Source organism: Ceratotherium simum, chromosome 10, assembly GCF_057802395.1.
Source record: "Ceratotherium simum simum isolate JZ-2026a chromosome 10, ASM5780239v1, whole genome shotgun sequence".
Classification (NCBI taxonomy): domain Eukaryota; kingdom Metazoa; phylum Chordata; class Mammalia; order Perissodactyla; family Rhinocerotidae; genus Ceratotherium; species Ceratotherium simum.
Genome location: NC_141909.1, coordinates 11,487,291 through 11,506,064, shown reverse-complemented (window position 1 = coordinate 11,506,064; position 18,774 = coordinate 11,487,291). Strand labels below are relative to the sequence as shown.

At 42.1% G+C, this 18,774-nt stretch overlaps 2 protein-coding genes and 1 non-coding gene across 10 annotated transcripts in view; 1 reads left to right on the top strand and 2 right to left on the bottom strand.

Moving 5' to 3' along the window:
* The window catches only part of ITGBL1 (integrin subunit beta like 1), a 1,366,350-nt gene that overhangs the window by 527,197 nt on the left and 820,379 nt on the right, over positions 1-18,774 (top strand). The window lies entirely within an intron of this gene.
* The window catches only part of TMTC4 (transmembrane O-mannosyltransferase targeting cadherins 4), a 66,287-nt gene that overhangs the window by 40,929 nt on the left and 6,584 nt on the right, over positions 1-18,774 (bottom strand). For 5 of the 7 annotated variants that reach the window (XM_087435880.1, XM_087435882.1, XM_087435881.1 and 2 more), the window contains exons 3-5: positions 15,915-16,030; positions 14,325-14,541; positions 9,045-9,132 (exon numbers count right to left, since the gene is read on the bottom strand). In XM_087435880.1, coding sequence (XP_087292006.1) covers positions 9,045-9,132; positions 14,325-14,541; positions 15,915-16,030 — 421 coding nt within the window. The remainder of the gene's footprint in view (positions 1-9,044; positions 9,133-14,324; positions 14,542-15,914; positions 16,031-18,774) is intronic. The other 2 variants (XM_087435883.1, XM_087435884.1) reach the window with 1 other exon arrangement.
* Positions 15,577-15,683, bottom strand: LOC147916055 (U6 spliceosomal RNA). Its single transcript, XR_015553527.1, has one exon. It is a non-coding gene; the product is annotated as a U6 spliceosomal RNA (small nuclear RNA).

Here is an 18,774-nt window from a genome sequence, read left to right as displayed (position 1 = left end):
AAAAAAAAGATTCTGTTGCAAAAGATCTTGCTTGGAGATATTCTTTTTAAGCACCAAAAAAAAAATAAGGCAGACAGAAATGTTATGTGAGTAGATTTTTTTCATTTTCTGAAAATGCCAGAATTCCAGAGGTTAGCACAGAATTTCTTGTTAATAAACTCAGGCAGTTAAAAATCACCCAGAGCTTTATAACACAGACATCGCATCTATAAAGAAAGCTAATGAGGTTATCAAAAAGAAATGTATCCTCTGAAAGAGCTTTTCAATAGTTAAATCATTAATTTCAGAGTGCTCAATGTTTTGTTCCCTTATAAAAAATATTAAATCTCTTCCTCTGTAAAAACCTTTCTTGAACTTCAAGTTTATGTGTAACTAATGCTAGACCTTTCTTTGAATTTGTGTCTAGATCCAAAAAGAACAAAGGCCAGGTCACTTTAAAAATTAAGTTCAAACAATAAAGAGCATTATTTTGTGTATCCAGTAAATTGGCTGGATTCTCAGCTGAACACTTACAAACATGTGGACAACAGGAGCCCCGGGAACGAGGGATCATCACACCATGACGATAAGCACACGTGTTCACTACTCAGCTTTCTGTCTAGTCCATACTGACTAGATGGGGGAAGTAAAAACGTGTGACTGTGTCTTAAGATATCTCAAAGTCCAAATGAAAATATTTACACCTGAATGTCCGTTAGAATCAAAGGCTCTGCTCTGCTGGACTAAAGGAGAGTAACTCAAAGAAATTAGCAGTATAAAACAGAACTGCCATACCATCCAGCAATTCCACTTCTGAGTATTCATCTGAACGAAATGAAATCACTACTGTATCTTGAAAAGATTATCATCCCCATGTTCACTGTAGTATTATTGATAATAGCCGAGACACGGAAATAATCTAAGTGTCCATCGGCAGATGAACAGATAAACAAAATGTGGCACATATATACACGATGGAATATTATTCAGCTATAAAAAAGGAGGAAATCCTGCCATGTTGCAACAACATGGATGGACCTTGAGGGCATTATGCTAAGTGAAATAAGTCAAACAGAGAAAGACAAATACCGTATGATCTCACTTACATGTGGAATCTAAAAAAACCCAAACTCATACATAGAACAAATTGGTGGCTGCCTGAGGCAGGGGGTGGGAGGTGGGCAAAATGGATGAAGGTAGCCAAAAGGTACAAATTTCCAGTTATAAGTCCTAGGGATGTAACATACAGCATGGTGACTATAGTTAACAATACTGTATTGTATATTTGAAAGTTGCTGAGAGAGTAAATCTTAAAAGCTATCATCACAAGAAAAAAAAAACTTGTAACTATGTGTAGTGACAGATGTTAACTACACTTACTGCGGTGATCATTTTGCAATATATATCAATATCAAATCATTATTTTGTACACCTAAAACTTATACAATGTTATATGTCAATTATATCTCAATTTAAAAAAATAATAAAATGCAGATTCTGGGGCAAAAAAAAATTAGCAGTAAAAAGGCCATATCAATTCTGCATAATTCATCAATTCTGCATAAATGCACCATGGAAAGCGGATTTATTGAGTGCCTGCTGTGAGGTGGGAATACGGAGGAAAGAGTTAACAAGGAAGTATGGAGAACCAGAACACTCTGCTCCTTGAGCACTCTGAATAACGGAGGCTTTATTTTAATCAAGAGACACTGGACAGTAAGCTCTTCAAGGGCACGGACTGTGTCTTTCTGCTGTTTGCATCCCCAGCACACAGGACCTGGTACAAAGGACACCCTTAATGTCTGATTAATTATCAGTGAGGGAATGAATGACCAAAACTGATAAGCCTCTATGCTATTTTAGAACAGAATCAGAAACAGTGTCTTATCGTGAATTCCTTAACCAGAATTATTTTTGCACATAGGGTTCTCACTGCTTCTTCTCTGCGAAGGTATTGTTAGTTTGTGAAAATCTTGCTCCTCTTAAAAAAGACTCTTACGGGATGGCCCGGTGGCGCAAGTGGTTAAGTGCGTGCACTCAGCTTCGGTGGCCCAGAGTTCGCAGATTCGGATCCCGGGCGCGCACGGACGCACCGCTTATCAAGCCATGCTGTGGCGGCGTCCCATATAAAGTGGAGGAAGATGGGCACTGATGTTAGCTCAGGGCCAACCTTCCTCAGCAAAAAAAAAAAAACAGGAGGATTGGCGTTGGATGTTAGCTCAGGGCTGATCTTCCTCACAAAAAAAAAACAACAAAAAAAAGACTCTTAGCCCCCATATATATGAAGTTGAACATTTAAGGATTATTACAAAGAGTTGCTATCTATAAACAAAGAAGTAGATGCTATTCTTAGCACATTTAAAAAGGAGTATGGAAAATCTGAAACATAGAAAAGTTGCTGAAAACACAGTCCCTCTGTTGACGGAGACTAGGAAAGGCTCCCCTTGACTTCATCAGCACCAGATTGGAGGATAATGAGACAAAGGGGGATTTGGGAGTTGTGGAGAGGAGAAGGGCGGAGAGGTGAGGGTGGGGGAGAGGAGACAGAGAGGCCTGCAGAGCAAGGGGCTGTTCTGGTGCTGCCCAGGCAGCTGAGCAAGGAGGACGGGGCTGGGCATCTGGTCACGATGTCCTGCCCTGCTCTGCTGAGTCCTGAGTCACAGCAGGTGGGGCTGAGGGCACAGAACCTTGTCGAGGAGAGTCAGAGAACTGCCTTATGTGTGGGGCATGGGACTTCCCCCAAGCAAGCTAAGAAGTGAGTGTAAGGCCCTCTCTCAGGAATCCAGGTTGCTCTGTGCCTCCAGACCTGCCATGAACTCGGGAGGCAGGAGTCAATCATTTCACCAGGTGTCTGTGAAAACAAAGAGTGGGAATGAAAAGAGCAGTGAAAAGCAACTCAAAATGATGGTGAGTGCCACTTGAGCTACGGTTGTTTTCAACTACCCACTTTCAACTCCCAGGAAAAAAAAGATTATGATCTGTAACTCAAATCCTGCCTGGGCAGGTGGAAACAGTCAGGGAACAGAAAGGCACAAAAGTCCATGGCCAATAATAACTTCCAGAGTCAAGACACTGAGGCCAGACGTGTGTAGAGAGGCAACCTCCTATAGCTTTATATTTTCCAAAGACTAACTAAGCTGTCAGTGACTGCAAAGGACCATACCAGTCTGGAGGCGGGTCCACAGGCTCCATTTTAATCTATTCTTTCCTTTTCCTAGAGAGGGAAACAGATCCCAGGAAGGTGGGGTGGCCTGTAGACAAGGAGTCAACAGAAAGGTTTCTTCAAAGGCTTCCTAATCAATCCCTTCATCTTCTAATTGCTCTAAGTAACTTCAACCAAATGAAAATCTATACATGTTCTCAAAAGGGTTTCCACAGAATCCACATCAACCACTGCTATCAGTGTGCAAACATTAAATATTTCCAGGTTAACTTTCTTGAAAACATTTACACACTTAACATTAAAAGCCTAACAATCTCTTTCCAATTTTAAAGTAAACATACGTGTTAAAAGAATGCTACTGGCCCATAAAAGGAAGGTCATATACTGCTAGTATGAGTTAATATAGTTCCATTAGTACTGAAATATACTTTACTGATTTCTCATGAATCAAAGTATTAATTGAAAAATCATCACACATTAAGCACTTTTACATTTGGTATTAGTTTACAAAGGCTTTTATAAAAAAATTTCTTTTGTATGGATGGCTCTTGGAAATAATTTTATAATTTACAAATGAGTTAAAAACAGATACATATATCAGAATATGTACATTTGTGAATTGGAACAGAGAAATTAGTTAGTAAAGGATCCAGGAAAAGTATATAAAATGTCTTTAGTTTTTAAGCATTCTGTGAGAATACTCCATTAAAAGAGGCAATAAATGTATCAGTTCACTTGACAGAAGAATTTTCAGTCTTCTGATAGTTTTTCCATTATTTCATAAGAGCAATCTTTAGAAGTAGTGGCAGGTTTTATTATATGTCCTAAATAATGTATCGTGCATGTTAAATCTATCAATATGTAGTACTTTCTTCAAAAAGCACTTCTGATGTCTTTGAAAGTCATTCGGAATAGGGAGTAGTTACTTTAATGGAAGGTAAGTTAAAATTAATAAAATGACACTTCATAAAACTTTAGAGTTGTCTTCGAGATAAGCCAACCAATTTAATTTTTAATTTATTCAGGAAAAATACTACTAACAATAAATTGTTATCCTATATAACTGCTAATTCAGATTTAATTCCCAATTTAAGAACACAAAATACCATTGTTTGTAATGACCGTAACAGTGAGGTAGTAAATGGATCCTCTCCCTGTCTCCCAATCCTGTTACTAACTCACAATCTTATGGAAAAGCCATATGATATGGTGGAATCTGCTATGGGGCAGATGCAACACCCCTGCCCCCCACCAGATCCCTGGGGGTCACATGTCTCTTGCGAGTTTTACGATCATCATAGGTGGGGATCTCCCCACCCATGGGGAAGAGGTGGACATGCATTACTGCTAAGTTAACTTTCAGTCTCGGGAAGAAAAGTCACCATCACTGTCTCTATACTTGAAACTGTTCTATTCAGCTGCCCCCAAACCCTCTGTCCTATCAGAAAAATGATGAGTCACAGGAAAAGTGGTGGTTTTATCTGGGTATGATAAAATAATAATAATAAAGGGTTGGGGAGTGGTTGGGTGTAACCAAGTCCTGAGTGAGCATGGCATAGTCTGGGGCCATTGGGGTCCCCCTTCCACAGTGTCTTAGTGGAGTTGCAGGTTTGAGAGAATAGGTGCTCCAAGACACACAACCTGAGCCCCATGGTCAGCCTGAACATGACAGATGGAGGAGGGGCAGTGAGTGATAAATCTCACAGGCCCTTCCCAATCCACCCTTGGAAACTATGGATAGTTTCTACACGGATGTTCCAGGTCTGTAACTATAAATAACTAGAACACTAAGATAGTACAACCTACAGGTTTTAGAAGAGTTTGCAATCCTGCCTTTTTGTAGAAAAAAATAAGGGTTAAAAGAAAGTCTATTGTTCTTTTTTAAAAAGTCTATTGGGTACACCAATGGTCATGGTAGCACTATTCACAACAGCCAAAAGTGGAAACAGCCCAAATGCCCATTGACAGATGAACAGATAAACAAAATGTGATATATACATACAATGGGATATTATTTAGCCTTAAAAAGGAAGGAAATTCTGACACATGCTACAACATGGATGCACCTTGAAGATAGTCACAAAAGGACAAATATTGTATGGTTCCACTTATACGAGGTACCTAGAGTAGTCAAATTCACGGACAGAAACAGAATGGGGCCGGCCCCGTGGCTTAGCGGTTAAGTACGTGCGCTCCACTGCTGGTGGCCCGGGGTGCAGATCACGGGCGCACACCGATGCACTGCTTCTCCCACCATGCTGAGGCCGAGTCCCACATACAGCAACTAGAAGGATGTGCAGCTATGACATACAACTATCTACTGGGGCTTTGGGGAAAAAATAAATAAAATTATTAAAAAAAAAAAAAAAGAAACAGAATGGTGGTTGCCAGGGGCTGGGGGCAGGGGGAATGGGGAGTTATTGTTTAATGGGTATAGAGTTTCAGTTTGGGAAGATGAAAAAGATCTGGAGATGGATGGTGGTGATGGTTATAGAACAAGGTGTATGTACTTAATGCCACTGAACTGGTACATTTAAAAATGGTTAAAACGGTCCATTTTATGTTACGTATATTTTACTACAATAAAGAAAAAAGCCTACTGAGATTTAAATAATAAAACTAATTCTTTGTCTTGTGTCTGCTAGAGAACTCCCACATTTATAAGACATTAAAAAAATCACAAGAGAAGAATCTGGTCTGTGTGCTATTTTCACCTTAGGATAGCATTTTTTTGAAAGATAAACTTGTTTTAGAAACTTTTAGAATCCTTGTGAGTGAACAGTAAGGTAAGTAGCCCCATCAGCACTTATTTTGGAGACTGACAGCACCTGGGAGTCATAGGGCGGAAGAGAAAAGGAAGGAGATGCTGTTTGACCTTCCATACGATTGCCCATAGAGACCTCAGGGAGAGGCAGAACCTCGGGCTTCAGGGATGGTCCCATGTGGGCAAAGGGCTAGGGGTGAGAGGCAGTGGGGGAGAGGTGACGAAGCAGTCTCTACAGTGTTCCAATTATAGAAAAGGTGACTTTTTTTTTGTAACTGGGAGATGAGTTCACAGGTGTTCATTTTATTGTATGACATATACCACCTATGTTCTTTTGTATGAAATATTTTATAAATTTATTCCAGTTGCCTGTTCTAATATGTTAAGTTTTTCATGTTTAATTGCTAAATTACACCATTACATTTTGGTTTTAGATATTCCCTTCCAATTCCATAACAAAATTATTAAGTCATTAATTATTCACCTGTTTCATGTAATGTCAGAAGGAAAAAAAAAATCCTTAAAAATATATAATCTGGTTGTCTTAGATAAACACAATGTTTTAAAGATTAAAAAAAGTCACCAAAATCTGTTGATTCTTAATCTGGTGACTCATCTGGCCAGTAAAAAACAAATCATCTTTTTTTTTTTAATTTTTTATTTATTTATTTTTCCCCTAAAGCCCCAGGCGATAGTTGTATGTCATAGTTGCACATTCTTCTAGTTGCTGTATGTGGGACGCGGCCTCAGCATGGCCGGAGAAGCAGTGCGTCTGTGCGCGCCCGGGATCCGAACCCGGGCAGCCTGCATCGGAGCGCACGCACTTAACCGCTAAGCCACGGGGCCGGCCCAAATCATCTTTTTTAAAAAACAAAAAACACATCCCAAAGTAGAGATACTGATATAGGGACTCTCATGTCACCATCACTCAGCTTAAATAATTATTGGCCAGTCTGTCCTCATCTACATGCCTACACCCTTCCTGCTTCCTCTTAGCTTATTTTGAAGCAAATCTCAGACTTTACACTATTTCATCCGCAAATATTTCAGCATGTGTCTCTAAAAGAAAGGGATTGTTTTTAAAGCATACCTGTGATGTCATTACCACACCTAACATTTTAACAATTTGTTAACAGAATTGAATGTCCCTCCTGGTTATTTTTCACGATTGTTGGGATAAGGTTGCCTCACCGGTCCCAGGAGCGCAGGGAAGCAGAAGAACACAGTGCAGCTGGTGCCGGCTTTGAAGTGAGTTCGACAGACTCAGTTCTGCCATAAAAAGCTGTGTGACCCTGGGAGAGGAACTTAAACTCTGAGTCCTACACTGGGAAAATGGGCGAAGTAATTCCACCTACTTCGAAGGCTATTACATAATTAAATGAGAAAAATACATATACACACATACACGCAGATTGTCCAGTAAATGGCAATGATTATATTAACAGTAAAGTCATCTAGGTTCGTAAGTAAAAACTTCCTGCTGGAAACTCCCTATTAATAGCTGCTAAAAAAAATTTGGGGAACCACTCAGATGGTGACAGCTATCCTGTGAAATCACGTGTCCCAAGGGCTGGCAAACTTTGTAAAGGATAGGGCAGTAAGTATTTCAGGCTTTGTAGGTCAGATGGCCTCTACTGAAACTACTAACCTCTGCCATTGTAGGGCACACGCAGCCACAGACAAAATGAAAACAAGGGTGTGTGCCTATGTTCCAATAAAACTTTCTACGTGAACATGAAAATCTGAATTTCAAGGGCTGGCCAGGTGGTATAGTGGTTAAGTTCAGCACGCTCTGCTTCAGTGGCCCAGGGTTTGCGGGTGCGGATCCCGGGTATGGACCTACACCACTCATCAAGCCACACTGTGGCGGTGACCCACATACAAAATAGAGGCAGACTGCCACAGATGTTAGCTCAGGACCAGTCTTCCTCACCCCAAAAAAACAAAAAAAACCCTCTGAATTTCATATGACTTTGTATATGTCACGAAATATTGTTCTTGGTTTTTTTCCCCAACCATTTAAAACTGTAAAAATCACTCTGGCTTGGGGGCCGTAGGAGAGGAGGTAGTGGGCTGGATTTGGCCTAGGGTCCCTGTTTACTCCTCCCACTGAGCTATTCCGTCTCACCAGCCCCAGCACCACAAAATCCCGAAGGACGGGTCTGAACTTCATTATTAGTAAGAGATTAATTCACAGGAGAAATCAAAGCACAAGCATTTGTACGTGAACAATGACACGAAGGCCCCGGCAGCCCTCGAGTGGACTTCTGCTTTGAGAGACACTGTGGAAAAGCCTCCAGGAGGCCAAGGCACCACTGCTTCTGCTGACATGGCCCTGCTCTAGGGCTGCAGAGCATAGCAGCCCCCCCACTTCCCTACTTCTCCCCTAGCAAATATAAATAATTGATGGGGATACCTACGGAGAGAGTTCTACAGTCCATACATTGAATTCATAACAGAAGTTGAATTTCTGACACTCTTACTGGACCAGCATGCATAACTGCTACATAAGCTAAATGTAGCATATCCAACTTCTACCATACAATAATTTGGAAGGTATGATTTGACTTGGAGATGATCAGAATCTATATAATGAGTAGAGTTAGACAGGGATTCCACTGTATCTCAATAACTGCTGCTAATAACCAAGCAATACTGCCCCCAACTGGTCATTGCAACTTCATTAGTTCCAACAACAATGACTTACTTAGTAAGTATTAATAACACTACAATGAAAAAACAAGAACCTCATAGTCCAGGTGCATATTCACATTTTAGCATTTTTCTATTCTTTTTTCCAAGAGATTTTAACAAAAAATAACCAAAAGCTTTTTCCTCTACAATTTTGTTGGAAATAAAACCACAAAAATCAATCACAATGGCTTTAGTACCAAGAGCAGAAGCTCTTGGTTTCACCACCCCACAGGATACTCCCATGTGAACACTGATGTACAAACTCTGAATTATTAAAAAAGCGATGGTGTAAACAGACATATCTAAAGAGAGTTTACACCTTTTGACCCATATTCCCTCAAAGTGATAAACTTACATAAATGGATAATTTCCCATCTGTTAAAACACTGCACGATATGCAAAAACAGGAAGATGCAACATTAAGAAGGCAAACATCATGCTTACTTTCTCTAAATGCTTTACAGTAGCCAAGGAAAGATAAGAGAAAGAACAGGGCCCCCAGGAGGTCTGCACGGCCGACAACACCAGCAACCTTAAAAGAAGAGGAAGAAAAAAAGATTGACATAAAAAACATTTAAACAAAACTTTGGAAATACAAAAATGCCTTAGAGACAGAAAACAAAAACTTTACTAGACTCTGCCATCTATTAAAATAATCTGTGTAACTGGGCAACAGCCCTGCGGTCTTATCTTACAACTGGTTTTCTTCTCTCTTTTGGTCTAGGACTTGAGTAACTGCTTTCAAGAGAAAGCTAGACTGGTTTGAACCTACGATGGCTACTCTGTGAGCTGGACAGTCAGTGACGCACATGTGCAGTGAAGGCCCTGTTATTCAGTATGCTGCCCCCTACAGCTCCAGAGACCTACGCTTCTGACCAGGTCCCCAAAGTGGATTTTCAACGGGAAAATGTTATCAGCTCAAAGGGCATGATATTTAAAGAAGAAAATTTGATTGGAAACATGAAGGAAAGGTGGGCAATTAGTGTTAAAAGTCACCAGGCAGACAGAAGAAGAACAGGAGTAACTGCTCAAAGCTGCCTCCGCCATCTTTCCCCCCTTCAGACCTAAAGTGATGACGTGGGTTAACCTGGAAAGCAGAACGCTTCAAAAGTGGGTGACAAGTAGGATGAAACAGAAGACAGTCTCTACCATTTCTTCCCCTGATTTTCCACACCTGATAACTCCCTTTCCTTCTTTACCTCAGTGACAATGAAGCAATATAAAATTTGTGTTCCATTTCTTTCAGACTGATTACTCCAATAATTGTTCTCCAAATGTTTCGTGGCAATGAAAGACACGGAATTCCACTCATGAGTGTTGGTCTAGTTTATGTGGCATTCTTCACTAACTAGCACCTGGATGTGACATATAGCAAAGCTTTACTGTGATTCTCTAGGGATCGCTTTAATGGCTGGTAAGTTCACCTTCTCTTACAGGACAGACATATGATATGTGAGATGCAGAATAAAGACTATGGAGACAGGAGAATATAAAATGAATATGAAAATTACTATATTTACATGCAATTCCCAAGTGTGGATACAAGCAATAGCTAAAAAGAATGCCTTTTCGGAGCAGTTTGCCACTACGCTGGTTAGATATGAAATGCTGAGGGCGATTATCCATTCTGATGGTGAACTCCCCAAAAGGCATGTGGCAACCCGTGGTGTCACACAGTCGCTAAGACTGAAGGAGCCGATGAATTCAACCTGTGAATGCCACAATCATGAAAGGAAGCTAAGGACAAATAAAGCTTCAATAGATCTGGAACAAGTGTGCCAGTACGCCTGCAGGTTAAACAGTCCAATTACTATGAATGAAGGGAATGTGCAATGAGAGTTCTTGAAAACTCAAGCCTGTAACTCAATCAGGGGCACAGTAAAATGAGGGATGCAGCAAAACTGAACAGAGCCCGGCACACAGTAGGTGCTGGCTCACCGGTAGATCCTGCATGAATCCCCCAGGGTGCGTGCATAAACACGAGAGCAGAAAGGAACAGACAGAGGACATAGCAGCTTGGGGTGAGGCAGGCATGGGCTCCGCAGCACCGAGGTGAGTGACCAGGGAGCAGCTGGAGCAGTTGGTCCTGTGAGCCTCCCCCCAGGACGATGAGAGGGAAAGGAGCAACATCTTCCAGCTGTGGCTACATACAGGGCCTGAGGACGGCCCGGCCCCAACCCTTACAGAGGATAAAGTAAGTGAAACCAACCCAGAGAAGCTTATCCAAAGGCTCCTTAGAGCACAGAGGCAGGGGAAGCAGGAGGTGGGGGACGTGGAGAGTCAGAGAATAAGGTTTCTTGAAGTGAGCAAAGGGGAGGGAGGTGCTTTGGACAAATACCAGGGATGGGGGCCAAAACAACCAGCCTAACCACTTGTTACCTGGATAGCTAAGGTGCATTTAAAGACTTGCACTAAAATGCACGTTAAACATCATAAACTTATTTTTAAAACAAACATTCTTCCTTTGGCTAGTTGGTGCAGATACTCCCAAGTCTTTAAGCAACGTACATTACATTGTCTGACATAAAGAAAAACAAGTTTTAACAAGTATGGCAAGTGTTTTAAAGTAAAAAGAGTATTTAGTCTTTACAATGAATTTTTGGCATCGTAATTAAAGAGATTTCACAGAAAAACATTTAAAAGGCTATCAAGGAGGCACTGTGTCCAATTGTCTGGAGGAGGGACATGAATATGGAGAGATTTTATTTTTCTTTTGTGATATTTGCATAATATGTCTTTTCAGGCAGGGTTCTTTACAAAGGCTATTTTTTTCCTTATAAATAACCTGAAACACTCATATCAGGGTTTTCTGGAGAAATCCCTGCAACCTCCCCAAATCCATAGAGCAGGTGGCATCCTTGTTTCCCCACTAGGAACAATGTGCACAGGGGCCATAAGAAAGAATTAGGGGAAGAGGGAATATTTCCCCATCTAATTCCTTCAGCATGATACGCTGGGTTCACTGGATGGGCAGAATTCTTAAGGAGGCCTGAGAATCATTCTTTGATAACCTAATTTAGGCAACTTAAAATCTTCACCAATGCTTTTAGGAAAAGGGAAACCTCCAGTGGCACCAGTGTCCTCAGGGAACTCCCAGGGGCCTCCATCCTGGTCTCCAAATAGACAAGGGGCTGAGCAACCCACTTCCTTAGCTCTGCTCCCTCCCCTGGTGACTGGTCTGTGGAGGCCTTACACACCCACAATAGCCCAGAGTGGCATAAGTGAAAACTTTTAAGAGACATTCATATCAGGTGAGGAACAAATAACACTGATTATAATTATTTCACCACCAATTAAGGACTGGGAGATGGGAAGACTGTAGGGCGACCCACTCATCCAGGTCTGCCTGGGACTGTCCCTGGTTTAAAATGCAAAGTCCAATGTCCCAGAACCCCCTTAATCTTGGGCAAACTGGAAGGTTCGTCAGCCTAGAAGACTGGAAAATTTAGGTTCTTATTTGCAGTCAGCAAAAACATTCTCAATGTTCATGTCAAGAAGTTATAAAGACACAAAACACATAAATGTGAATATAGGTATTTACACTACTAAAACCTGGCGGGGCCTACACTGCCACTGCTTTCCCTTAATAAATGTGAACAGAAGCACAGGTACTACCCAAATCCCCAGTCTCCTCATCCAGATCAACGCTCAGTCGGGGCGTGCCGTGCCGAGGGCTGTCAAGCGACACTGACGGGCCCACAGCCCAGAGCACAGGGCTGCTTCCTCCACACAGCCTGCGAACCTCTGAGGAGCCCTCCTTCCAGCTGGTCCCTTGGGTTGTCCTGCTTCTCGCTCCTTTTTAAGGCTGGGTTAAATGTAGAGCGGGCGATAACAAGGGGGTGCAGATAAGAGGAAACTGAATACCATTTGCCAAAACAATGAAAGGTAAACACACAAAATCTCTCTCGTAGGAATGCTGATTTTTAACGAGCCATAACTTTTTCTTGCAATTTGAGTTTGAATGACTTTCATGGAATGGAGTGGAGAGGGAGACGAAGAGATTTTTTTCAAATACTTCCTTCTCTCCTATAGCTAGACTTCCCTTGGCTTCTTTTTAAATATCTCGAATATAGAATTTTGGGGTTAACAATGTGCCCGGATTACATTTATCTGGGGCATGTGTGTATGTACGTGTATGCACACATCCAGCTACACTTGTTGACACTTCAAACTTTTTCTATAAGCTAACTTCTCAATATTTAACATCAACATTTTAGAAAAATTTCTTTGGTTAATAATTCAGATATTTCATTTTGCTTTTAATTTTTAAGTTTATACTAAATTAGACGAGGACCAAAGCAGTCAACCAGTACTTTTGCCAGAAATTCCCTTATTTCTGATCAATGTGTATACTATTTCTAAACATTTAGACCATAAAGAGAACTCACACCAAAACAAATTCTAATTCGGTCACAGTAACATATTAATAAATAGTTTATAACTAATCTTTTACAATAGTTCCCTTCAGTCCTCTGAATTTGCTGAAGTAAAAAATTAGGAGAATTTTTTTTAAAAGCTTTAAAGTAATAAGATATTAGGAGAAGGTTGTGATAACAATTCCACAATCCTCTTAATATCAAAGAACAGTTTAATAAAATTAATAAAATCAGATGCTAAAGACAAGAATTCTGCTCAGTATTTTGAAACTTACTTCAAGATGCTCAACACAGTTGGTTAATATGTAGGTATTTAAATACATATTAAATGTTGAAGTCTATTGTGGAGAAGCAATAAAGTACATGTAGTATTTTATCCTAGGTATGTCACGCTCACAGAATGAATGGCTGAAATCAAATCTTTTACCCCAGCAAACATGCTGACTTACATTTTCAAAGGGTTCCATGGGGTGGGGGTAGGGTGGTCCCTGAAAATCCCATAAGTGTTTAGTTAAATCCCAACACTGCTTGTACCAAATATATTCAGCAGCAGCTCAATGGAATAAAGGCTTGGCTCACTGGACAGCAGGTCAGTCACTTGTCAGGAGCTGCCCCGTCTCCTGGGCAGTCCGTCAGGGGAGGAGGACAATACAGGGAGTGAAGAAGACGAGGAGCAGGAAGGTGGGGAGAATCCATGAGCGATCCCCAGGAGGGCAGGGGGAGCCACTTTCCAGTTCAACTCAAAGTATGCCGGCATCTCCTCAGCCCAGGCCTCAGGAGATCAGATTTTAAATTCTATCCCTAAATCGACCCATCAGTTGACTGACCTGGGACAAGTCCTTCATTCATCCTCCCAGGCCATTTACTCTTCTGTTGAGTGGAAACTGTTACGCTAGCCAATCTGATCTTACAGAGTTTTTGTGACAATCACATTAAGTACGAGAAAGCATTTTGAAAATTATAAAGCTCTCAGCTAACACAAGAAAATTGCATCAGACCCTTCAGTGAAGAAAGTTTCTTAGCCTCTGGCTTTTAGACCCCAAAGCCAGGTACTATTCAACATGCATACCTTTACAGTGTGGCCATACAAGCCAAACAGAAAGCATCAGCAGAGATTGTACCATCCTGTTATTATAAAGTCTTCACCAATATGAGACTTTGCATTTTTCATAAAAGAGAGCTGTTGGACCTACAAATAATTGTTTCAAATGTCTGGCAGGGCACGGCAGAGTATACTTTCTATAGCTCTATGAGTATTTAAGGGACACCTGTTTTAGGAAACGAGCCAACATATGGAGGGCTTCTCATCCTCACACGAGTGCACATGCCGTGAGCAAACAATACTTACACATTCTGTGTGCACCGGATGCACGGCAAACAGCAGTGCCGCCAGCAGGGAGGACCTGGGGGCCAGGTTTAACCTCCGGCCTTTACTGGTGTACTGCAGGCCACCAAACAGCACTGAGAAGACATCCACCATGAGGACAGAGATGCCACCGTGTAGGAGGATGTTGACCACGTGGAAACTCACAGGGTGGAAGCCTCCCGACAAATAGTAGTTAATCCTGTAGTGAACAAAGGGTGTTCACACCAGATGTGCAGAAAGCATGTGAAATAAAATGCAAATCGTCTGAAGGAAAAGGCTGGTGAGAGAAAATATTAAAGGAGGAAGAGAAAGATTGCGTGCAAGCTTGGTAAAAATAGTGTCAAGATAAATAATGCCTGTCAAGCTAATAAGGTTAAGCAAAGGTAAGAACTTAATGGACTGCAGAGGGAAAATGGAAGATAAAGGTATCTCAGAGGAGTGGGACAGAAAATAGTTGGAGAGGAAAAGGGAAAGGAAAACTAGACAATTTTTTTTTTTTTTGTGAGGAAGATTGGCCCTGGGCTAACATCTGTTGCCAATCTTCCTCTTTTCGCTTGAGGAAGATTGTCACTGAGCTAACATCTATGCCAATCTTCCTCTATTTTGTATGTGGGATGCTGCCACAGGATGGTTTGGTGAGCGGTGTGCAGGTCTGCGCCTGGGATCTGAACCTGCGAACCCTGGGCCGCCGAAGTTGAGCGCGCGAACTTAACCACTACACTACTGGGCCAGCCCCTAGACAATTTTTTATGTGCAAAAAAGGCAAGACTACATTCCAAGAAGATATAACATACCACACACTACTCATGGCTACCCCACAGAGACCTGGGTTTAAGACACTCACGTAACTTCTCAATCAAAATTACAGTTTGTCCACCAGCCTCTGTCCAATGAAACGCTTTCTCATTCCTTATTTCTGACTGCTTTACAATTACCAGTGATTCCAAATCATTGCTTCCCTGCTTCAATGAGAGATTTATACACTAGTATTTAATGCACCCAAGAAACAGCTATGAAAGGGAACTTTTGTGAGGTGAACAAATTTATATAATGCAAAGAGCTCCCTGATTACTGAGGGGGCAGTGAGATTGTTTTTAGCTTCATTTTATTTTTGCATACTGGAATTTATACCTTTTTTTTTTGTAGTGAAAAGAAATCAGCTTCATTAGATGCCGCATGTTATTTTCACTCATACCATTTCCTTGGTGTTAACTAACAAAGGGTCCAACCTCCAAGAAGTGTACAAAGTATGGAAGGCTTGCACGTCACCCTTGCTCAGGGGCCATGCTGATCCGCTCTGCAGTGTTCCGCTCTCAGTATCTGTACTGCCAGAGTGAGCCCCGAAATGAAGTTTCCTCATGCACCTTCTCTCAGTCTTCCTGTGACCTAACTCCTACCAGTTGAAATTAGCAGCCACTTCTTGGACACCCATATAGGTGAGTGGCTTATGCTTGCCTAAGAACCACTGACTTGACTCTCTGACACTGGGAATCCTGTCACATCAAACCTGGTACAGTATCATGCACAAGCCTTGGGTGACCCTCCCGCACAGCCCATGCTGGCATACCTCACCTGAAAGTCAGGACGGTGAGAGGTCGGTAGGACTTGTGGCTGGTGTTGCTGCTCAGTCTACTGCCCCAGAAGTCATGATGCCACAGGTCCCCAAGGGGCGTTTCAGCCCGGAGGTCCTGCAGGAACACACCAGAGGACATTCTGGGCAAAGGAGTCATGACTCTTCCCTCACCCCATATCTAAGCCCTCACCACGACCTCTTCTTTAAAGTTCCTCATACCTGTATCCTCCATCTCTCCCACCAGTCCTGGGCCAAGCCGCCATCATCGCTCACCTAGCATACAGCCAGGCCTCCTAGTGTGTCCACGGTGCCCTCTGATATGTTCTCCACATTGATTTCTCCAAAATGCAAACTGGGTCACCCCACCCTACCCTGCTTAAAACACTGCAGTAGCTTCCCCACTACCCCCTGCTCCACCCCCAGGGCAAAGCCGATGTCCTGACACGGATGTCACAGCCCGGATGTCACAGCCCGGGGTGCTCTGGCTCTCTCCGAACTCTGCAGGCTCATCTCTCGGACTCCGTGCTCCTGTTACTGGCCTTCGTCCGGTCCCCACACGGCTTCTGCTGCCACGCATCCCAAAGGCTTTGCACGCACAGGTCCCCACCCAAACAGTCACCCCTCAACTCTGCATAGCTCCACTCCTCCTGCCGTTCATATCTCAGCCATCGAGCCATGACCTTCCTGAGCTGATGCAATTCCCCTTCCATGGGTTTTGGGACATCTCGCACCTGTCCTCTCAGAACTCGGCACACTGGCGATTTATAATCACATTAACTATTATCTGTCTGCCCCACTGCACTGCGGCTCCACGAGACCCAGGCCACACATGTGTTTGCAGGGAGTACACAGAAGGTGCTTAATCCATGTCGAGTGAATGAATGGACCATATAGCTAAACGAGATCATTATTACTCTCTCTCACATCCAATACATAAAGCAATATACCAAAAATATCCGACTTAAAACATAAGAGTGGATTAACATATATTTTTTAAAGTTTTCCATTTTTGATCATGAGCTAAGCAGATAGTAAAATTAAAGAAAAACAACTTCCACATAGCTTTTAAAGATAAAGATTAAAGATCACTTTAATATTTATTTAAAGATAAATATTAAAAAACGAGACCTATCTTACTACTAAGGTAATTTAATTTGGTACTGTACTACAGATGCTTAAAAATGCATTTTTTTAACATTTAAATATGCAACCAGATTGTTTAAACTGTGTCTAACAAGAAGAAAGGCAGACAAAGCACTCTGAAGGAAGTAACAAAACTGCATGTTAATATTCCTTTGAAGCATAATTAAACAGGAATACTTTAAGGACCAGAAATTATGATGTGCTAAGCACCAACCGGCTATCAGTCAAGACTCTTGTTGCAGTAACCAAAATCAGCTGATGGACTTAAGCAAAAAAGGATTGCTTTAAAGGAGATTGCAAGTCTCACAGACTCCCGGGTGGACAGGTTCAGGGCTGTGCAGCCAGAAGCACCAACAAATCACACCACTGGACATCTTGCAGAGGCTGCCCAGCCGCCTCCAGACCTCGTCCTCTTTACATGACTAGCTCCTGACTCCGACAGGGGGGCACACCTGATAGGAGAGCCTATGCTTGTGACTGCATCTAAACCGGACAGTCTTTGCAGCTTATAACTATCCTAAGGTGGGGAATGCCCTGCACAGAAGAAGTATGTCAAATCCTGGGCAGCCAAGAGCAAGGCACACGGTAGAGTATGGTAAGTATTCGCTACTTAAGCACTGGCTGACTCAAAGGGGAAGGCTTGAGGACAGGCGACAGATGCAAAGGTGGTCACCTGATACCCACTTTGAAGGTGAATTTCATTTCACTGGGTATCGGCTTGAGAGGCCTGGAGTGCACCAACTCCTAAGAGTCAGATATTTCGTGAAGGTCATGCAATCCACTCACTAATTTAGTTACTCAGTTACAAAACTGGAAGTCCATCTTCTTTTGCATTGCCCCAGAAATACCTGTTGGTTGTGAAGGGGCTGGGCGGAGAATCTTTCCCTCCATTTGAGCAGAAAATGAACACCAACGAAGCTCTGAATATTTGATTAGGTGTAGCCTACACACAGCAGGGCGCGCTACGGGAAGAAAGGTCAATTTTTCCTCCTAATGATTTATGGAAAAGACGTGTTGTGTCTGAAATTCCTGCTAACTCCACTGTCTCAAAGAAAACCATCATCTCCATGAAAAAAGGCAACTCAACACTACAAGGAAGCATCTGGAAAACAGTCTTTAACACCAACAAAACCCAGTAACAGCCTGTTTCACATTACTGTCGGCACGGGGCCAATGAAGGGAGGAGGGCCTTTCATTAAACAGGAAAGAAAAAAGGGAGCGCTAGCAAGTTAACAAAGGGGCACAGTGTGATGCTCTAGAAAACACTGCCAAGACAACGTGCAGTAGAGCCACATAACGGCTTCATCTGCCTTACCCCACACAGATGGAAAGAGAATCACACCCACACACCAGGGCACCCCACATACAGCACAGCTCCGGTTTTCTCCCTGCCTTGCTCACCAAAGCTCTTCGACATAGGTTCTGAGTTAACACTTTATAGATCTTCCACTTTATAAAAGTAGAAGAGTCAAGAAACTCGCAACAAAATGAAAAGGGGAACTAAAAAAATAAAGGCAAATGCTCGTATCCTTGTTAGAAAAGCCATTCTGTAGCTAGTAAGCCACCACTGTGACAGAGTTGCTTAGAGCTACAAACTTCTTTTTCTTTTAAGCATAGTTTTAAAAAGAACTGAAGCAGAAACATCTGCAGTAACTGCTGGGTGAACCTGAGGAAAATTCAAGCGAAGAACTTGAATTAAAAACAAATGTCAACAAT